The sequence below is a fragment of the Galeopterus variegatus genome, unplaced genomic scaffold (genome assembly GCF_000696425.1).
Source record: "Galeopterus variegatus unplaced genomic scaffold, G_variegatus-3.0.2 Scaffold9199, whole genome shotgun sequence".
Classification (NCBI taxonomy): Eukaryota; Metazoa; Chordata; class Mammalia; order Dermoptera; family Cynocephalidae; genus Galeopterus; species Galeopterus variegatus.
This window is the reverse complement of record NW_007735310.1, coordinates 103,193-124,033: the sequence shown is the minus strand read 5'-3', so window position 1 is coordinate 124,033 and position 20,841 is coordinate 103,193. Positions and strand designations below refer to the sequence as shown.

General features: G+C 44.3%; 1 protein-coding gene across 1 annotated transcript in view; it reads right to left on the bottom strand.

Moving 5' to 3' along the window:
- Positions 1–4,277: 4,277 nt before the first annotated feature.
- Positions 4,278–20,841, bottom strand: part of LOC103609105 (protein-cysteine N-palmitoyltransferase HHAT-like) — a gene marked incomplete at both ends in the record, with an annotated part of 115,801 nt that continues 99,237 nt past the window's right edge. The window contains one exon of the mRNA XM_008593467.1: positions 4,278–4,422. Within this exon, the coding sequence (XP_008591689.1) occupies positions 4,278–4,422 (145 nt within the window). The remainder of the gene's footprint in view (positions 4,423–20,841) is intronic.

Here is a 20,841-nt window from a genome sequence, read left to right as displayed (position 1 = left end):
GCAGATGCCATGTCTCTACCAAGCTGCTGTCACTACAAAACACTGGATGCAGCATCCGGGGTACCACCTCTTGGGAAAATTTTTTTTCAAAGTCCATGCCCTCCCTGGACAAATGTAGACAGACTTCTTCAGAACAGTACAAAGCTCTCATCCCTCTCAAGGGCAGATATGTCCCCAATGTATACCCAACCCCCTTGAATACCTTTTCTCCCCACTGCCCAGGCCTATGGAGAGAGCGCTGCAGGATGCTTAGGCCACAGTTGGTGTATGGGGTCTGGGCTCGTAGATTTGCAGTTAGAACTCATTGACTCATTGACATTTTTGAGTTATAGTGCAATATTCAATTGCTTGTTGAGGAGATTAACTTATGCCTCAATGTCAAGGATTTAAGGTAGACGTGAGAAAGCTGCCTCTATCAGCAAATGCTTTCAAGAGCCAAAGGGTTATGTAAGAGGCATCTTGTGCTTGTCTCTGCAAAGCATGACACAGCAGAGACCCCCCACCCCTACCCCCAGAAAAGACATGTGGACCTAATCCCCAGCCACATCCTTCTCAGATCCACAGACCAGCTAAATTCTTTAAATACACCTTTTGGGGCCTAAATATTCACATTCCTCAAGCAGCTTAAAGCAAGTTTCAATAGATTTTTTTTTTTAAAGCAAAAATAGATTCCTTGCTTTCTGCTGCACAACTGAACATGACTTCTCCAACCTCAGCAGCAGAGGTAACACCTGTTGGTAAAAATGTTTTGTGCATGACACATACCAGAGCCCTAGATTTGCTGCTCAGCATTTCTATGTCTTGGCTGGCACTGCTTCGGATACCACCTTCCACTCTTCTGGACAGCAAGGCAGTTGCAGCAGAAAGGAGATGGTCTGGTTTTGCAGCCTTCCATCAATCACCCCAATTACCCACAGACACCAGGATAGAGACTTTTATGGAAGCCACTGAAATAAACTTTGTAGCTTAAAGCAAACAAATCTATGGCTAAATTCAGTGAACTGCAGACAGGGAGACACTGATCTTATACCAACTCCTTCAGGCTAATGAGATGCTTCCAGGAACATCAGTGACACTGGGGAAAGGCTCCCTGAGAATTGTGAGGCTGTATTTTCTAGGTCCAGTGTGTATCCACATCCCGTTAGCTGGGAGGCATTTGCAAATCTCAATAATCCCTCTCCCCCACACACCTGTCTGTCCTTTTCCTGCTCTTCGGAGGCACGATCTCTTAGAGGGATGCCGTGCTAGTGGCTCCTCCCTGTCTCTGCAGCAGGTTCCAGTCAATCAAGGCACAGAGGGAAGAGGCCCCTTGAAATGTACATACTGAGCTTAAGTGCTCTCCACTCCCTACAGACAGGCTTCCTCACTCTCTTCACTGCATGGTCCTCTGCGTGTAGAGATGGCCCTTGGAGCTACAGAAACTGATCATGTAGCCGCAGGAAGAGGCCAGAGACTGCCAGGCTGTCAACATCCTGGCTCATTCATCAGCAGCTCTACATACAGGCTGATGATCCCTTATCGGAAATCTTTGGGGCCGGATGAGTTTCAGAATTCAGATTTTTTTTTTTTAATTTTAGAAAGCTAATCTATTAACACCCAAAGCAGAATCTGAGGAAGCATCCTATAGACTCATTTCATTATTTTTTTGCACCCAAACATGAATATTCATGCTAATATTCTATTAGGTCAATCAAATTGGTTATGAAATGAAATCTAGAGTTCTTAAGGATGGGAGATTTGGCGTCATCTGGTTCAATTTCCTCCAAGAGATATCTAAACCCAATCATTCAGGGACAAAGACCCACAACAAACAACAGACAGATGGGGCAACATCCAAAACCCCAGCAGACATTCCCTGACTCAGGAGGCCCACGAGACAGACCAGCTGAGACCCAAACAAGTTCACTTGGAGAATCCATGACACAGAGAATGGCTTCTAAGCTGAGCTTCCCTGGCCTCAGAATCCAGAAGAGAAATGATTCCACAGAGTCCTGCAGCACCCGAGTCCATGGAGGACTCAAACGGTACAGCCAATCACAGACCAGAGTAGGATCCACACAGCAGTAGCAAACCAGATATGTCAGAGCTCTGATCCCATGGGACTGATATTAACTCAACAGGGAGCCAGGCAAGTCACGCTTTGATCTTCCTGACTTGAGAAGCAGGAAGAGCACCTTACAGCTACAGTCTCTCTCTCTGTCCCCTTAGATGCCAGCATTCCCTGGGTTCCACCTCCCACCCTGCGCACTTCCCTCGATAATGAAATCCACTCCCACGCCTCACCTACAACCTTTATGCCCTGGACTCCCACATCTCAATCGCTCATCCCACCCTCTTCCCCAGCTCCAACTCATATTCTCAATGTCCTCTTGGGCGCCTCCTCTGGCTGCCCACGTGCCTCTCCTGCTGTGCCACAGACAACTGGCACACGCTGATATATGTCAGCTCTATGCCACTGCCTTGCACTTGGCTTGGTCACATGACTGCTTCTGGCCAATGGAATGTAAGCACAAATGTCATGTGTCACTCTTGGCAAAGCTATTCAGTACACGGTACACCTGCCCCTGTTCCCTTCCCCTCCATGAGACAAAACAACACAGTGGAGAATCAAAACAAACATTCTAGGTCCTGGAGTCACTGCTTAGAAAAAGGCACTGGATTTGTATTGAACTACGAGAGAAATTAATTTCTTTGGTAAAAATTTACCAAGATTTTAGTATTTCTGACATAGCAGCCAGTGTTAATTACCCTAATATATCTGCCTTCTCCACCTGGCAAATTCCTACTTATTGCTGAAATCCAAATGTCACCTCCTCTGTGAAGTCCACGTTCCATGGAGAGTCAGCCATTCCATCTTGTGACCTCGAGCAATCCTCTCACACATCTGTCACAGCAGTTACCCAAATCCACTGCCACATTTCTGTTTGCATATTTGGCTCCCACATTTGTGTGGGCTGCTTTTCTCATCCCTGTACTCTCGGTGCCTTGCAAGTAGCAAACACCCTACATGCTTGATTTACTGAAGCAAAAATCAGAGCCTTCTCACTATATGACAAGCAAACCACAAGTCAGCATTTCCCTCCGAGACACAGTGTTCTCAGCATTGCGCTAGCTTCTGTGGCAGGAGGCAAGACAGAAGACACTGTCACCCCCTTTTTCTTTAGATCCTTTATACCCGATTATCTCCCATCTGCATTAAAGGACAGCTTCCACTTATAAAGAGCATGGTCTTTTCAGGAATTATCAGCTAAAACATCTCTCAGAAAGCCAGATCAAAGAGGAGTGTTTCAGTGACAAGATTAAAGTAGAACAGGGCTCTCTTGTGGCCCCTTTGACCAGGCTCCCCTAGGCCCGCCACAGTTCAGATCCACAGCCTGACACTCTGGGGTCCCGCGGCTGCAGCAGGGTTATTTCTGGGGTGAAAAGAGCTGCAGCAGAAGCATCGCTGGCTCCTCAGGGACCCAGATGTGGAAATGACAGGCCAGCCATGCTGAGTCACATCATCGCCACTTGGCAAAACTTCCGAAACCAGAAGCACGTAACCATGTCACTGGTCAGGGAGACAGAGCAGGGGAATCTTTTCTTTTAAAACATAGTGAATTGGCTACCATAACATGCATTGTGAGTAGTTCCAAATCTCCCAGCTCTCTTAAGGACATGATGTGATTCTTAGTCCCAGTCCAAGGGACATAGTGACCATGAATGAATGAATGAACAATTACAACACAACGCTCCCATGACTACCACAGATGAGCATGCTTCCTGCTGCAGCTGCAGCTCTGCCATGGATGTGGAGATGATCCACTTAATGTTCACTAAATTCAGCCACTACTGTTCAGACGGAAATATCTACAACTGAGAGCTGTGGCAAACACAGGTCCCATGCCCACAGCTTTAGAAGAGCACAGTGGGGCTTCTAGGACACATTTCAGAGTGGTAAATGAAATTAGACTTTGCAGAATACTGAAGGCTGGGAATCCTCAGCCAGTAGGGAAGATCAGGAAACACAAAAAAATTGGAAAATTAACTTAGTAGAAGGGAATGGAGAGTCTGGGAGATTTAGGATAATACGTTTTGATGTAAAATAAATATCACATGTAGTAGATATGAGGTACATCAAAAATAGAGGATACTTAAAATCATAGCTAAACAAAGAAAACTCTTCCTGGCTGGCACTTTTATAGGTCACATTCCATGAATTTCACAAGGGATGACTCCCCACATCCCATCCGTGATACCAACTGTACACATGAAAGCAGCACGGTCAGCCGACTCACCTTGTATGAAGATCCTATTCCAGTAGGTTTTCCCAACTTGATTGCCCCCAAGAAACACCAGGTTGGACAGGATCAGCATCGAGGTGGAACAAGACGCGAGGACGGCGTGCCATCGGCGGCGAGCTTGCGGGGACAGGCTTCGGGCCTGCGGGGGAAATGGCAAGACGGTGGCTCATTGCAAGGGTGGAAGAAATAGGGCTAAGACGTCATCCCGTCACCAGCCTGGGACACCTCCCCCTGGAGTCTGAGCCAGGTCATTATTTAAACAGCTCTCAAAACTTCTATTCCTATGACACATTCATTCCGACCTAAGGAAAGAAGTGATGTACTCTAAAGCTGTCACTTCCTCCTACCAAAAAGGGGCTTGTCTCTGACATGTGTAATACAAGTGCTGAAGCCAGTTTAGATTTAGCAGCCCTCCCGCCTCCAGCTGAAATGCCTCCATGTGTTTTCTGCACGTAAATCCACAGGTGCAAGAACCTTCAACTGCTCTCCATGAAAACTAGCACAGAGAGCTCCACGTAACGAGGGCAAGATCAGAGGGATCTTCCAGACCCTCTGACTTGAGCCTGCACAGCCAGCCAAGCAGCCCATAACCCTGACATACTATTAGGAGGAGTCCCGTCACGAGGGTGCAGGAGAGTCAGCACGAGCCAACCCCACTGCTGGGATCAGAGCTCAGGCTACGCACTCCCCCAACAGCACGTGGCGGCATCCAGGAACGGTGGTGTATCAGAGTGCCTGTGAGACCTGAGGCTGGGGAGACGCCGACGCTTTCCAGCAACGATGACGAAGAATTCTGCGGGTCCTTCTAGCTCCTCGTTGCACTTTTTCTTCTTGTAATACTTCCTCAGGGATTTCATAAAGCAAACAGAGCCTTTATTCCTCAGCATGGACCATTCTGGTGGCCTGTCCCAGGTGAGGTCAGTGTGCTGTGTCTAGAGTGTGGGACCCCATCAGCACACCCACAGGGACTGTCCTTGGGACTATGTTCTCAGAATGAGAAACAGGCACAACTCAACAGCAGACATGCCAGGTCCCAGGGTTTCTGACAAATACCTCAGCCTAATCCAAAGGTATGGAAAGGAGAGGGAGCAAAGGGTCTGGAGATATTTCCTGAATATCATCTGGAAACCTACACAACTCTGGGGTCGCCTCCATCCTGACTTTAGCTGTGCTCCATTACAAATAAAATCCTGAAAGACCCAATGGCAGCAGCCTATGTAATTCATGACAGGCAAAAAGGACTGAATTCTTTCAGTCCTTCTGGTGTAAGTCTCCAGCAGGAGGCTTACTTATTTCTGGTGACCCTGATGTGGTCATCTGTGGCTACTCTGCAAGCCTCGATCAGTGTCTTCTTCATATCTAATCTAGAGAAATGATTTCCTGCCCCCCTGCTCTTCCCTTCTACCAGCTCCAGGGTCTGTGCTGCCTGCTCAGATCTAGCTGTGACCGTGTATCTCCCCGTCCATGGTTCTCTCCTCTGACATCATCTTGAATCATGCTCTCACTGCCACCACATGCCGGGGTGGCCTTCTGTGCAGTAGACACTGGCTGTGATGTCTGCCTGGATATGACTGCTCTGGAAAGTTCTCCAGTGATGCCACCACGGCCCTGCTTGGAGGCCACCAGACGAGATGACCTCTAGTCTCCCCCCTGTTCAAAGAGGCCACAATCACGTACAGGGGGATGTCATAGACAAGACCCAATACAAAATGACCACAGGTGTGAAAACTGGTAATGAGAGAGAAAGGGGGGTGAAGTGGCTTGCTATTCAGTCCTCTTCTCCTCTGAGAGTAAGGAGACATTAACCTACCAGTCTCTGCATTTTAGAGCAGAGGACAATATATTCTGGGTATTATTCAACTGGCAGTAACTGGGGAGGCAGGGTGAGAGGAAACTGGGAGATAGAGGAAAAAATACAGAATAATAAATTAAGAACATATGAATTGTCTTAATTGGCATAACTGCACACAAATAATTCTCTCTGGGTTTGGGGACCACTGATAACACATTTGATTTCTAAGGGGCCCGACAAGTCAGACCCCACTTCTGCTTTAACTCCTCTCAGCCTCCCCCAGCTGTGGACCTGTTAGGGGAATTCAGAGGCCCCATGTGATCTCCCTTTGTTAATGTCAGCTACAGAGAGCATGCTTGGTTAAGCTCAAAGTGGTTCGCCTTTTATGGGAACCAATCGCAGTTGTTAAATAATCAACAGAGACACTCTGAGAGAGGAAGACTCTCTTCCCACGGGGTCGCTAAGCAGGGCTCTGGTGCAGTCACCTGCTACCAGGAAAGGGCCAGACCACATCTGGAGGCCGAGCAGGGCAGGGAGAGGGAGAGTAAATCCTGGAGGGTCCTCTATCCAGCCCCTGGGGCCCTGGCTCCTGCAGACCTTCCCTTGATTCTGTGACTACCCCAGTATCTCTCTCAGCTACGTGATTCAATACGTTCCTATTTCTACTTAGGGAAAAAAAAGTCAACATAGCACAAACTGTGAAGGATCCTCTAATCTCAGAGACAGGAGAGGGCACATCTAAATGTGAAACAACTAACTACAACGCAATTTTTAAAATAGTTTTTTTTTTTTTTAATGAGCAGGAATGTTAAGGGCACAGGCTGTTATAATTAATAAACCAAAATGACTTAAAGGAAAAATCAGGATGCTCACAGGCAATTCTTGATTATCTCCCAGGGAAAGTGGGTGGAAGACAATATAGATGAGTATCAAGAAAATCCAAAAACCTAATTATAACTAATAGTAGCTTCATCCTCTGACAAAACTAGCCATGCCAATAAGCAGCAAAACTGTCAGAGCCTTGCTTCTTTTCACTGTAACTCAGTGCGAGAACAGAATGACGGGCCACCGGGAAGGAAAAAGAGGGCTCGTCTGGATAACCCACAGGATGGTGATATTTAACTGCAAGGGGGCGTGAGTCTCAGCTGCAACCTGTCTCTCCTCTTATGGTTCCCTGGACACACTTTGGAAGGTGGCAGTTTTGACATTAGGGATCTCTCTCTACTTGGGAACCACATGGCCTCAGCCATTGGTTTACAGGAACTCTAGAAGTAAGTACCACACTTATGGGTCCCAGGAGGAAAAATGCCGTATGGGCAAGGCTGGAGGGTATATTCCCTTGGGCCAGCTGGCTCCACTAATAAATAATTATTAGTAATGTATTAATATTAACAAATATTTCTAAAGTCCCCACTTTAAACGCTTAATTTCTTTTACATTCTCTCCTCTGAAGTCCTGTAGCAATTACTTCCATGGTCCCTCATGTCTAGGGTGCAGGCTGCCATGAGTGGGGGCCGTGCCTCACATGTTAGTCCCCCGCCTCATGGCTTAGAGGTGCTTGGAGACCCCTTGGCAAGAGAACTTGTGTTAAAGAATCGTAAACTAAATGGGGAAATATCAGTGTACCATGAAAAGCCATCAGGTACAAAAATGAGAATTGCTAACTTGATCAGATAAGGCAATCATTGATAGATAGAATTTGATTTTCATTAACATGAAATTTGTCAGGATGAAAAAGAGCTCTGGTCTGGTCATGGTCTCTTCCGAGAGGATAGATAAATCTGTGGCAGTGTGATACCCTGGCAGCAAAAAACTGGGGGTGCACCACCCCCCAGGGGATCTTGAGAAAGTTGTTGGGCATTCCTGTCTCAATGACTAAGAGGCAATTGTGGCATGTGGTGGGCGGGACCAGGGGTAATACACAGGCTGCCACGTGCAGGACAGAACTGCCCCGCCCTGCCCAAATGTCAGCAGGTGGACTGTTTCCTTCCACGTTCTCTGTTACACAGCAGAGTTCTGCTCGGCCTATGGCATCATTAGGGGCAATGCCAACAACGTGCCCCTTTCCTCCGGAGCCCAGGGGAAAGTGATCCTTCACAGCACCCCAAGCCTAGGCCCTCTCACCCATGCTCACCATCTGGCATCGAATTTTGAGAAAGGAGGGGCCTCCTGTGTCCTCAACCTGGACAGGCGAGGTATAGCCACCAGTTCCAAACATCTCTCCCTACAACCCCTGAAACTTAAAGCAAAGAGAAAGAATGGGAAGTGAAGAAAGAAAAAAATCCCTCGGTTCCCACGTGGGGGGGTCAGCAGGTCTTCCCATTGCTCTGATTTGTATGACAGAGGCCTGGGTTGGGGCTGTTTTCCTCCAGGTGAATGTCAACATAACCCACTCTTCAGGTCCTGGGGCAGGTGCTGGACTTCTGACCTGGGTACAGCCAGTCCCACAGAATACCCAGAGCACAGGCCTGGGCAGACCTCCAATTACTCCGCCCAAGCATGCTGCCTCTGACCCAGACACAGAGACGGGTGAGAACGTTGTAACGACATCCAGCAGCGGCTTTAAACTTCCCTCTAAGAGACTGACTTCCAAAGGTGAGGAATGTAACCCAAACCAGCTAAACCTTAGAGCTGAACTAAACTTCTGTCAAACTAGTTTGGATTTCCTGCTGTGAGGTGTCCAAGCCTCCCTGTGTTTATTCACATCTCCATGGCAACACCTCCATCTTTTCTAGTCAACATCCTGTCCCTGGAAATCACAGGATTGGCTGCGACAAACAAGCCAGGCCTGGGGGTGCAGACTGCGGCATCTGGGTCAAAGCGAAGCTGGAACGGACTTGGGGGTAGAGGCAGATGGTGGTGGGGCTGCGGGCTGCCGGGCTTGGTGGGCCCCTCGCTCACGCACAGAAGGGCTGCATGTGGGGCGGAGACGGGAGGAGGGGACAGGCTGAGCATCTGGGGGAGCAGATGGCAGGAGGAATGGCTGCTGGAGACGGTGACAAAGGCTTGGCAAGTGGGACCTGATGCTGTTTATTTTTAAGTGGGGGAGAAGCTAAAAACAGAAACTGGGTGGGTTTGAGCAGCTGGACACAGTTCTTCCATGTAATGACTAAAGTTTTTCATTTTCTAATAAAAATGCTAAGCAGAGGCTAAGAGAGGATGAACGAGGCAACGGCAAGGCAGGAGGCTGGTAGAGACCAGGGAGGCCGTACAGATGACATCAAAGACAACAGACACAAGCACAACTCTTGTGAAAGAGAACGGCAGCCAGAGCGAAACACTCAAGGCTGGGGGACTCAGATTCTAAGTCATTCCAGGGCCCCTGTCCCATCCCTGCACCAGCCCACAGGACACTGTTCTCCTTGCTCCCCTTCTTGAAACACTGGTCATTTTCCTTTAGAAATCTGTGTTTTACCAGCTGCTGTAGATTGAATGTTCCCCCAAACTTAATCCCCACTGTGACAGTGTTAAGAGGGTGGGAAATCTTAGTATGGTAATTGAAAGGTGGGGCCCTGAAGAGGTGATTAGACGGTGAGGACCACACCCTAGTAAATGGATTAATAAGTTGATGGTTTAACATTGGTCATGGGTGTGGTTTTGAGGGCTCTGAGAGGAGTGTGTGTGAGGAAGTTAGTCTCCCTCTCTCTGCTCTGCCACTTCTGCCACGTGACACCCTGCTTTGCTGTGAAGAATCATTACCCACCAACAAGGTTCTCACAAGATGTGATGCCTGGACTTTGGACTTCCCAGCCTCTGAAACTGTAAGTGATTAATATTGTTTCTTTATAAATCACCCAGTTTTGGGTATTCTGTTAAAAGCAACAGAAACAGACTAATGCACCAGTTTCCCCTCTATCTCATGTTCCTATCGGCATGGTAAGTTCCTAAATGATGGAGGAAGGTCAATCCTTCATTACGTATCACCCAAGACTCACACGTACTCCATGTGAACTCAGTAATTACCTCATACCCACCTCTCTTTTGCCCTAAATAAGATGCAGATCTCCTGAGTTCCTTAATGTTACCTCCTACCCTGTATCCAAGCTGAATGAATACATGAAGATACTCAGAAAGCAGTACCTCCTTCCTTCTTTTAAGTGTACAGCTTAAAAGGGTACTTAAAAGTATGCTTAAGCTTAAAAGTATACCTAAACTTCTAGTTAATGCAGCCACATTTTCCAATATCTGCTTGCTGCTGAGATCTAGACAGCGCATGCTCCTGAGAGAGAATCAAATACCTGCCATGATTAAGGCAGAGACAGTTTTGCTTAACTGGACAAGTTACCTGTTCCATAGCTTAGATGTCCACCTTAGCTAAAAACTGCAGAGGCTATAATTTAGCATCTAAGACCGTACAGTATATGAAGGGATTTCAGAGTGCTTTCAAGTCACTAAGGAAACAGCTGGCTCTCCGTCCAGTCAGAGAACTTAAGGCATGTTTTAGGTGCCTGATGTCCTGCTGAAAGTTCTGGAACGGCCAGCGGTACTGCCTCACCCTGCGTTCTTGCTCTTCCACTGCTGTGTTCGCCCCCTGCCATCTGCAGTCCCTGCGTGGATTTTATAGGACATGTCATATTCTGGCCTTTCTCCTTCCAGTTCAAGCACAGTGTGTCTCTTACTATGCAAAATATTTTGATGCTTTTCATTGCTTACAGACTAAAATCCAAATGGGGCAGGGACTTTAAATTGGATCCCATTTCGCCTTCCAGTCTTAACTCCCACCACTCTTTACCAACGGCGCAGCTCTAGTCACTGGTCCCAACCGTGGCCCGTACTTCCGTGTCTCTGTGCCTTTGCACAAGCTGTTCTCTCTACTGAGAACGTGCCCTGCTCGTTCTTTCTTCACGTCCCAGCTCAGTGCCAGCTCAGGAGAGCAACAGTTTTGGGCCAGCCCAACTTCGGTCCAGGTTCTGGTTTTCTAACATATTAACTGTGCTGCCCAGGACCAGCTCAGACTCCTCTTCTGCTTAATTCACAGGTGATGTTTGATAAACACAGGCCATCCTAATCCTGGCAGCTAGCCACCCAATTTCTGTGTTACTATAATACACGGGGTAGACAGCATAGACAGCATCGATCTATATGTTTTAGATAACCACATTCTGTGATGCAAAAAGTTCACTGTGCAGGGAGCTTTCCCTGTATTGTAAAGTAGGTAAAAGTTACTCACGTTTTACAAATGAAGAACCGGCAGAGAGGTTAAGTAGCTGACCTGGGTTATACACTAGTAAGTACAGTGCGGGGGTTCACATGTTTCTCTAATTCAGCCTGTTCACACTCCCTGCTACATTACCCAACTTCACATCTGTGGCAGCGTGTATTCCTTCCTCTAGACCGAAGCCTTCGAGATCTTTGTCCCCTCAGTGCCAGAAACAAAGTAGATTTTCAAGAAATGTTTGTTCAACAAACACTTCATGCATATGTTCTTTTAACAAAGGTTGGCAGACACCCACCTAGTGTCCATTTCAGGAGCTCGGTGTTTCCAAGAACAAATGGTTTACAATGACAGGGTAGTTTTAAAAAGTAATTGGGATTCACAGTTACAGTAGGAGGTTTAGCATATTTCCCCAGAAGATGACACCTGACAGACAAAAAATAAGAATACAGAATATCTGAAGAGGCCCTGAGTGGGCTGGAGGGTTGGAAAGATGTTGGTCGAAGGACACAAAACTTCAGTTAGGAGGAATAAGTTCAAGACATTTATTTTACAACATAGTGACTATAGTTATTAACAATGTATTGCATTCTTGAAAACTGCTAAGAGAGTAGATTTTAAGTGTTCTCACCACAGAAAATAAGTATGTGAGGAAATTCATGTTAATTAGTTCAATTTAGCCATTCCACAAAGTATACATATTTCAAAATACCATGTTTTATGTAACAAAAATATACAATTTTTATGTCAATTAAAAAATTTTTAAAAAATAATAGCCCTAGCATCCAAATTGAAAAAACTAAAATGACTTCTGTTCACAGATGACATACTCTTACATGTAGAAAACCCTAAAGATTCTTGAAAAAAAGCAAAAACTTGTTAAAACTAATGAATGAATTTAGCAAATTTCAAGGCACAAAATAAATGTGCAAAAATTATGCACTAACAATAAACAATCTGAAAAGGAAACTAGGAAAACAATTCTATTTACAATAGCATCAAAAAGAATAAAATAGTTAGGAATAAACTTAACCAAGGAGGCAAAAGACTTCTTAAAGATATAAATAAAGAGAAAGACATTCATGTTCACAGATTGAAAGGCTAAATATTGCCTTTCAATAAAATGACCATACTACTCAAAGTTATTCTACAAGATTCAATGCCATCCCTATCAAAATCCCAATGACACTTTCTGCAGAATGAATTTGGAAATCTAGCTGAAAAAAGTAAACTATCTAGAAAAAAGGAAGGAAAAAATAAATTATTTAGAAAATGTCTATGACCTTAAATTTGAAATAGAAGAATTAGAAAGAAAAAGCATAACAATAGAACAATTGAAATAGTAGCCAAGGCTTTATGCTCAAAGAAAATTCACTCAAATGACTTTAATGGGCAGGTTCTACCAGATGGTCAAGGAACAGATAATTCCCATTTCACAGAAACTGTTTTAGAGGGAAGGAGACCACGAGAAGCTTCCACTCATTTTATGACATTAGCATAAGCCTGATATCAGTCATAACTTATCTTATCAAAGAAAAGAAAACCAGAAGCTAAACTTTCTTCTACGCATTGTCTTAAGAATTACAAACTAGGGCTGGTTGGTTAGCTTACCTGGTTAAAGAGTGATGCTGATAACACCAAGGTCAAGGATCCAGATCACTCTACTGGCCAGCTGCTCCCCCCCCCAAAAAAAAAATTACAAATTAAATAGCAGCAAATCAAATACAAGAGTGATTTAAAAACACTCTCAGTCGGGGCCAGCCCGGTGGCACACTGGAGAGTGCGCTGCTTGGGAGTGCGGCGGTGCTCCCGCCGAGGGTTCGGATCCCATGTGGAGACCGGTTCCCGCTCACTGGCTGAGCGCGGTGCGGGCGCGACACCGAGGGTTGCGATCCCGTTACCGGTCAGTAAAAAAGACAAAAAACAAAAACAAACAAAAAAAAAAACCACTCTCAGTTGAGTATGATTTATCCCAAGAATGGAAGAATATTAGAAAATCCATGTAATTCATGACCTCGAATAATTCAAGGAGAATAATCTTAACATCACTCAATAGATGCCAATAAAACATTAGGTAAAATAATATACTCATTCACCTTAAAACCCCCTAGCAGACTAGAAAAGGCTTCTTTAAGTTGAAAAGGAGGGTATGCCAAAAACCCAGAGCAAGCATTCCCGCTAGCTTCAAGAAAAAGACATTTTCTCTCCTGTTATCCAAAACTGCACTTAAGTAGCCTAGTCAGTACAATAAAACAATTAAATGCAGTAAGAGTTACAATTGTTAGTGAGGACAAAACTGTCATTATTTGTGGATAATATAACTAGTGATCTAGAAAACCCAAAAGAAACAACTGACACATTACTAGAGCTAACAAAAGACTTAAACACGATAAATGCAAAATGATCAATTCCAAACAAAACTCAGTACCTTTCCTATACAACAGCAATAATCCAAAGAGAAGCATGCAAGACTTCTAGGAAGAAATGATGAAACTTTATTTAAGAACATGAGATAAGACTTGAATAAGTAACCTTTGCTATGGTTTGAATGATGGTGTCCCCTCCAAAATTCATGCTGAAACTTAATCCCCATTGCAGTGGTATCAATAGGTGAGAAGTGGATCATTCACTTTTGGGAAGTGATTAAGTCATGAGGGTCCCACCCTCGTGAATGGATTAAAGCCTTTATAAAAAGGATTTTCGGGAGTGGGTTCACTCTCTCTTGCCCTTACTCCCTCCACCATGTGAGGACACAAGGTTTGAACCCCCAGATGATACAGCAACAAGGCACCATCTTGGAAGCAGAGAGCACCCCTCACCAGACACCAAACCTGCTAGCATCTTGATCTTGGACTCCCAGCATCCAGAACTGTGAGCAATAAATTTCTGCTCTTCATAAATTACCCACTCTCATGTATTTTGTTATAGCAAAACAAATGGACGAAGACAATGTTAATTCTACTCAAATTATGCTACACTTCAATGCAAATCTAATACATCCCAATAAAAATAACAGAGGGAGTTTTGGGGAACATCACCAGTTCTAAGATTCATATGAAAGAGTCAACATGCAAAAGCAGCCAATGCAATTCTGAAAGAGGCAGGATTTTCCCTACCAAGAGTCAAGACATATTACATAACTCTAGTATTTAAAATAGGAATAATCAACTAGATCAGTGTAGCAAAACCGAGAGCCCCAAAATAAAGCCATGTATATTTCAATATTTATTATGTATTAAAGATGATCTTTCAAGTTAGTGAGGAGAGGATGGAACAATCAATAAAACAATTTTTAAATGTAAAAATCATCCTTTCTGAAGGCCACACAGAAACTGGCAGTGGAACAGATCTGCACCATGGGTCATACTTAGCCAACTCCTGCCCTATTGCATTCTTGGTTTCTACCCTAAAGAAACACTTACACATATGAAAGAAAGCTTGAATTATAATCTTCACTGCAGCTCTATTTACAAAAGAAAAATTAGAAGCAACCTAAGTATTCAACAATAGGAGAATGGCTAAATAAATTACAATATATCCATAACATGCCTGGTTATGCAGATCTACACATTTCATAGAAATGTCTTCAAAACATATCATTGAAGAGGAAAAGAAGTGCAAATTTTAGAATATTTGTATATTTCTTAAAGGTATGAAAGACTATACTCCAAACAGACAACAATGGATACCTCTTGGGGGATGAAAATGAGCAGGGTATGTTTGTCGGGGGATGGGTATTTAAGAGAACTTCAGCCTTATCTATCTTTATTTTAAAGAGCATATGGTCATGAATGAATTCATAAGTTAAAAAGAATAAAATTTTTTAAAAAGGAAATCTAGGAATCTTTCCACTGAGTGACCTCTGACCCCAGGCACCTCCCCTGGGCATAAAGAGTCAAGGCACATGGGTGGGAAGATGGAAGTCTGATGACCATCACACCCAAGTAGGGCTGCTCATGGTACTGGGGCCTCCCTTTCCATGCGACATTAAGGTCCCTTGGGGCTGCTAAATAAGCCTGGGATGTGACAGCTATGGCCTCAGCTATATCCGGTTCAACCACAAAAACAACAGCTTAGGGCAGAGCCTGCTTTTTAAGCAACCTTGGTATCTAAAAATCTAAAACTGAGAAACAGGTAAAGCATTCCAAAATGATGTACCAAGTGATAGCACAGAAAACTCTTCTAGTGACATCCAGTTAAACATAATAGGTTGAAGATTTCTGCTTTCTTCACAAACCTCACTAAAATGAGAGTAAACATTTGAAAAAGGCATATGTCCACAGATAAGAAATGAAAGAGAAGAGAATAGCAGGTGAGCAAAGTCAACCCATTTTTATAAGATATAGCAGACATTAGCAGATCCGAGATATGAGAATACTAGATGCCAAAGAGAAGAAAGTTATTCATACACCAAAACCCCATAAGGCCCATGCATTAGAGGCACCATGTACCTCAGATGGCAAGAGTAAGCCATGGAGGAAAAACAGGAAGATTGGTTAAAAATCTGATTAATAAGCATATTAGACTCCCAGGTTCCCCACCCTTCTGATCACATGGTAAAAGATTTTTTCATGAAGAAATTATATCAGAGAGACTCTAAACTCAGAGACAACAGGTACAGTGAAATTTCAGAATACCAAAGATATTTACATAAGGCCTCTAGAGAGAAAAACAGATTATATACAAAGAATCAATACCCAAAATAGCATTTCTCAACAGAAGAGAAAAAATACCTTCAAAATTCTCAGGAGAAATTACTTTCAACCTGCAATTCAACACCTAGACAATCAAGTGTGAGGGTAAAATAATACATTTTTGGGAATACAAGTTCTCAAAACAAAAAAAGTATCTCCCATAGTCCTTTTCTAAGAAAGCTATTAAAGGATGTGCTCCACCAAATCAAAGTGGGAAAAAAAACAGGGAGGAGCCCAGGGGCATGAGAAATGGGGATTTAGCAGAGGAGAGAGGAAAAGGGAAACATCAGAACAACAGCTGAACAGCAGATCTAGAGAGCAATGATCCAGGTGGGAAAGAAGGGTGGGAGGGCTTCAACAGAGATTCCTCAAGAAAAGACGAGAGCTGACAGATTACTAGACACGTCTGATCATGCGGAAAGCACTCTCTGAGGGATTTTCCAGTTCTCTTAGAGAGTTTGCAAAGAAGTGGTGACAGTAAACTAATCAAACAAAGGCAAGGCAATGCTTAACCTGAGTGGGGAAAACAGCTGTACAGGAGAGGAAACGTACTTATATTAACTGTCTTGGCACCGAGCCACACATACCGTGGTGATAATAATGTAAACACCAGGGGCTGAATTAACCAAAAATAGACTTACTGTTATATTTGGAGGAGAAATAAGGAGTAGGTCTAAGATGCTAAAACCTCATATAGAAAATAGTTAATATTTACAATTCATAAATGAAGAAATAATAGAATAAGCAGATCCTTGAGAAAGACGGAGGTATCAGAAACAACTAAGAGAACTGAAAGTTGTTGCTGCCGATGAAAGGGACACAGAAGTGGGAGGATTGGAGGCTACTCATTCTTTAATTCATTTTAATGAAGACTTTTGGTAATACCTGACTTTTGAACCGTGTACATATATAATTTCAACTTTCTGGGTTTCAGAGTCTTCTCACAGTAAAACAGGTATAAACAATAACACTTACCTAAAGGGCTACTGTAATCACACCAGATAATGTGGTGAAAATGCCTTTGTGAACATCCCCACTTCACTTGGAACAGTTTTTCAAACTAGTTATTGCATAAACAGGTTGGGTGGAACCACAATTAAAACACAAGTTGTCCAAGAACTGAAGGCTGGAATGTCAATCTAATGCAAATGTGCATGAGCAGCAAGGAGACAGGAAGCGAATGGGCGATCTCAGTGGATGGGGCTTACAAAGGAAAATTATTCTACTCTGAAATCAAGGAAGCACAGAATAGATCATGTGTAACTGGATTTCACTCCCTCCAAGTTAAACAGTGTGTTCTTAGATAAATTATGCAAGTTCCCCAGTCTCCATTTCCTCACCTGTAAAACTGGAAGTAGTAACACCTACCTTGGAGAGTGGTTGCAATGGTTAAATGAAATAACAGATGTGAAAGATCCTTGTACGGTATCTGGTACAGTTTCTGTTTCGGCAAAGGGTGGTGGCTACAACAGCCCCACGTTAGTTTGCTCCTAAGACTGAACTCTAATCTTCAATTTCTAACATAAATCAAGCATCCAGAGACAGCTAAGCAAAGCCTCCTGAGGGTGAGTCCATCCTGTTGGCCTCTCTCTCAGCAGCCTTTAACTAGACAACAATACATAATCACTGCAGAAAAAGTCAAATAAGCAAAAACAAGAAAATAGATATCATAAATAATGCTACCAGTAAGAATTAACCACCATTAACAGTTTAGTGTATAACCTATCATATATCTTTGTGTCTATTTTTAAATAAAAATAAACTCATATTTAATCTATTATTCTTCATTCTTAATTTTCACCTAATATGTCAAGAATGTATTTCCTCACCATAAAATTATTTCGGTGTCACTTTCAATAGCAGCATAGCTGGTGTGATGGATGCACCGCATGCACCCTTTATATTACACTCTTTCCCGCCACACTTCAGGGGACAGCTAGTGGCCATTCTGGCACTTACTCCAGCCTACTGGGTGAACTACAAGGTCGATAACAGAGGAAAAAGCAAGATCCAGCTGAAGTTATGTGTTTCAATACATGTTGGTAATCACAAGTACATTGATGCCAACCCAGCTCATCTCAAACAAGGCCAGCAGCTGCTCGATATGCTTTTTTTAAGCAGAGTTTATTTCTAGGTCTTGGGAGGAATGTGAGATACTTCAGAAGAATATTATTTTGGAAGTCCTGCACATCTTTGCCTTCTCAGAGCTTTAAAAAATGAACACATGCACACAAGCTACACACAGTCACAGCATATATACTTATATAAATACGCATTATAAAAATGTATTGTGAAAAGTATGTGCATATTATTTTCAGCAGAAGCAAGGGGCTATTTCTTCCTTCTATCAATAACAGGAACACTGGAAACTCAAGCTCTGCCACCTCCAGTGGGTAATTTGGATTTTCTGGGAGGAAAAGAGACCCAGATTTGCAAACACACATCCAATGCTTTCACATGTACATGATATGATTTTTTTCTCTTTCCTAAGTTCATCTATGGAAAGCTGCTAGGTACTATGCTGTGACTGGAGTAACCACTGTTCTGTGCTGTACAAACAGAAACCAGGGACTCACAAATAAAGAGTCTAATTGTACAAGCTGCCTAGAAAAGCCAGTTTCAACCATTTACATTCAAGCTGTGGATCTCATCTTTGGCTTAGTACTCGTTCCGGAGATCACAATTTCCCAGGTAAGAGTTTGTGCTGTGCACTTAGCAGGCACAAGGGACAAGAGAGCCCTGGTAGAGGGACAGGAAAGGCAGCAAAAGTCCACATGCTGGCCAGCGCTGGTGCTTCTCAGTGCAGGGATAACTGAAAATGGACTCTATTTTAAACCTTCCCTCTGTCAGATAGCAGAGTCAGTACTGGAAAGTTAAAAAGAACCTTTGAAAATGCTTTTGCCGTACTAAACACATTTGAACTAAAGAGGGACTTATTTTCCGAATTCTACCTCTTAGACCAGCAAGGTTAGGACTTGGGCTTCAGATTCTCACTGAGAAGAAAATGTGCAAATAGTGAAATGCACAGTGTGTTTGCTGCATTGTTAATGATCCTTAGGAGTGGGATACAATGGAGGGGGTGCCAACAGGTAGCAATACACCAAGGAACACACTGTTCATAACAACATGCATTGCTTTTTCCAGACCAAGAGGCCCCAGTGAGTGCTAATAAGCTGGCACGACAGGCTAATTTGATGTGTGGGATTAATATGTTAATTTAATGCTCTCCTGTTTGGTTAAGTGGTTTACATTTCTAGATTTCTAAGCTTGGCACTAAAATCTCTTTATATAGGGGACCATTTGGCCTCCCTGCCCTCCTTTCCCCCCATCCGTCGTGTCAGCCTCCTGCGTTGAACATAGCACGCGCATTCCCGAAGTCAGGCAGTGTGTGCGTCCTTCTCCCGGCCTGGAATGCCTGTCTTCCCCTCCTCACCAACCTAGCCAAATCCCACTCTGAAGTGCCCAGGGTCCAGCTCCAGCCACAGCTCTTTAATAAACCATTCCCCAAAGCCAGCTCACCCTGACCACCACCCTCGTGGACAGCAGCTGCCTCTGCCTCACGCTGGTCACGCTAGTCACGCTGCACGGAGCGCCTGCCTCTCGCACGAGAGCACACTCCCCCCGGGGACAAGGGTGATGGCCCTGGCTCTGGCCTCTCCCTGCTAGCACTCCTACACGGAGACAGGGCTACTCGGTAGCCTCAGCTTACTTGACCTCTGAAGAGCCTCAGCACCACTGACCACTCCCCTCCATGAAATATCCTCTTTTCTCAGCTTCTGCGATCACCCGTAGCTTTCACCCCACTTCTTGGCCCCTCTTCCTCCATCCAGCTTCTAAATACTGGTGTCCCCAGATTCAGTCCCGGCTGCCTTGTCTTCTTGTTCCTCACACGCTGTGCCTCTGAAGGGTCTCAAACATTCTCATGGCTCATATCATCCACACACTCCCAAATTTCTATCTCTAGCCTGGATCTTTCTTCTGAGCAAGGCCCAGGAAGGCTGGGTCAATCTGTATTTCCTGATATTTATGAAGACAAGTTCACTTGTCACATAGATCACTGAGCTCTTTATAGAGAGAAGCTCTCATTCCATGGCTGTATCACCTCTTCCATCCAAAGCAGCCACCACAGAGAAGATTGTCCTAATAGGAGGCCAGGCAAGATCTGTTCATTCATGGAAAAAGCTGACTGATGGATTCCACAGTGACACACTGACAGACTAGTACTCCATCTACACTGAAGCACTGAAGGAGGATGCAGAAAAAGGACTTAGGAGGGAAGGATCATGCCTTATTCAGCTTAGAGTTCTCCAGTGTTCTGCAAAGTGTCTCCCATGTAGGACACCGAAGAAATGTTTTTCCTAAATGAGCAAATTAAGCAGTGAAGCACCAGGCTGACTGCGCCTGAGTCTGCCCAGTCTAGGAAGGTTCTGATCTGGAGGAAATGGCTTATGTGCACTAAGCACTTGTTCTCAACTTGTTGAAGTGAATCTAGGTGTGGAGAAATAAAGGCCATGAGCATGGTCAAACATCACAGCTCTCCTCAGACACGTTTGCTTGAATTCCCTCACACAGGTAGTGCGGGCTGTGGCCACTGACCCCTAGTGAAAAGGGTTTCTAATCAGGCCAGCTGACATGCACATCTTACCAACTGGTGAGTCAGGATTCCACAGAACTAGAGGAGCACTGGCACCTTCCTCGTGTCACAGCTGCTCAATTACTGTGGCCAAGACCGTGTGGAGCCAGTGGCACTGAGAAGGCACTGCAGCCAGCAACCAGCCGAATGATAGCTACTTTCACACGTTCAGGAGAAAAGGAAGTAAATTTGGCTATTCAAAATGCATAGGTGGCCTTTAAAATATGGAGTCAAAACTCTGGCATGGAATGTTGCTGAATCCTTTTAGAGGCTGCCAGGACAAT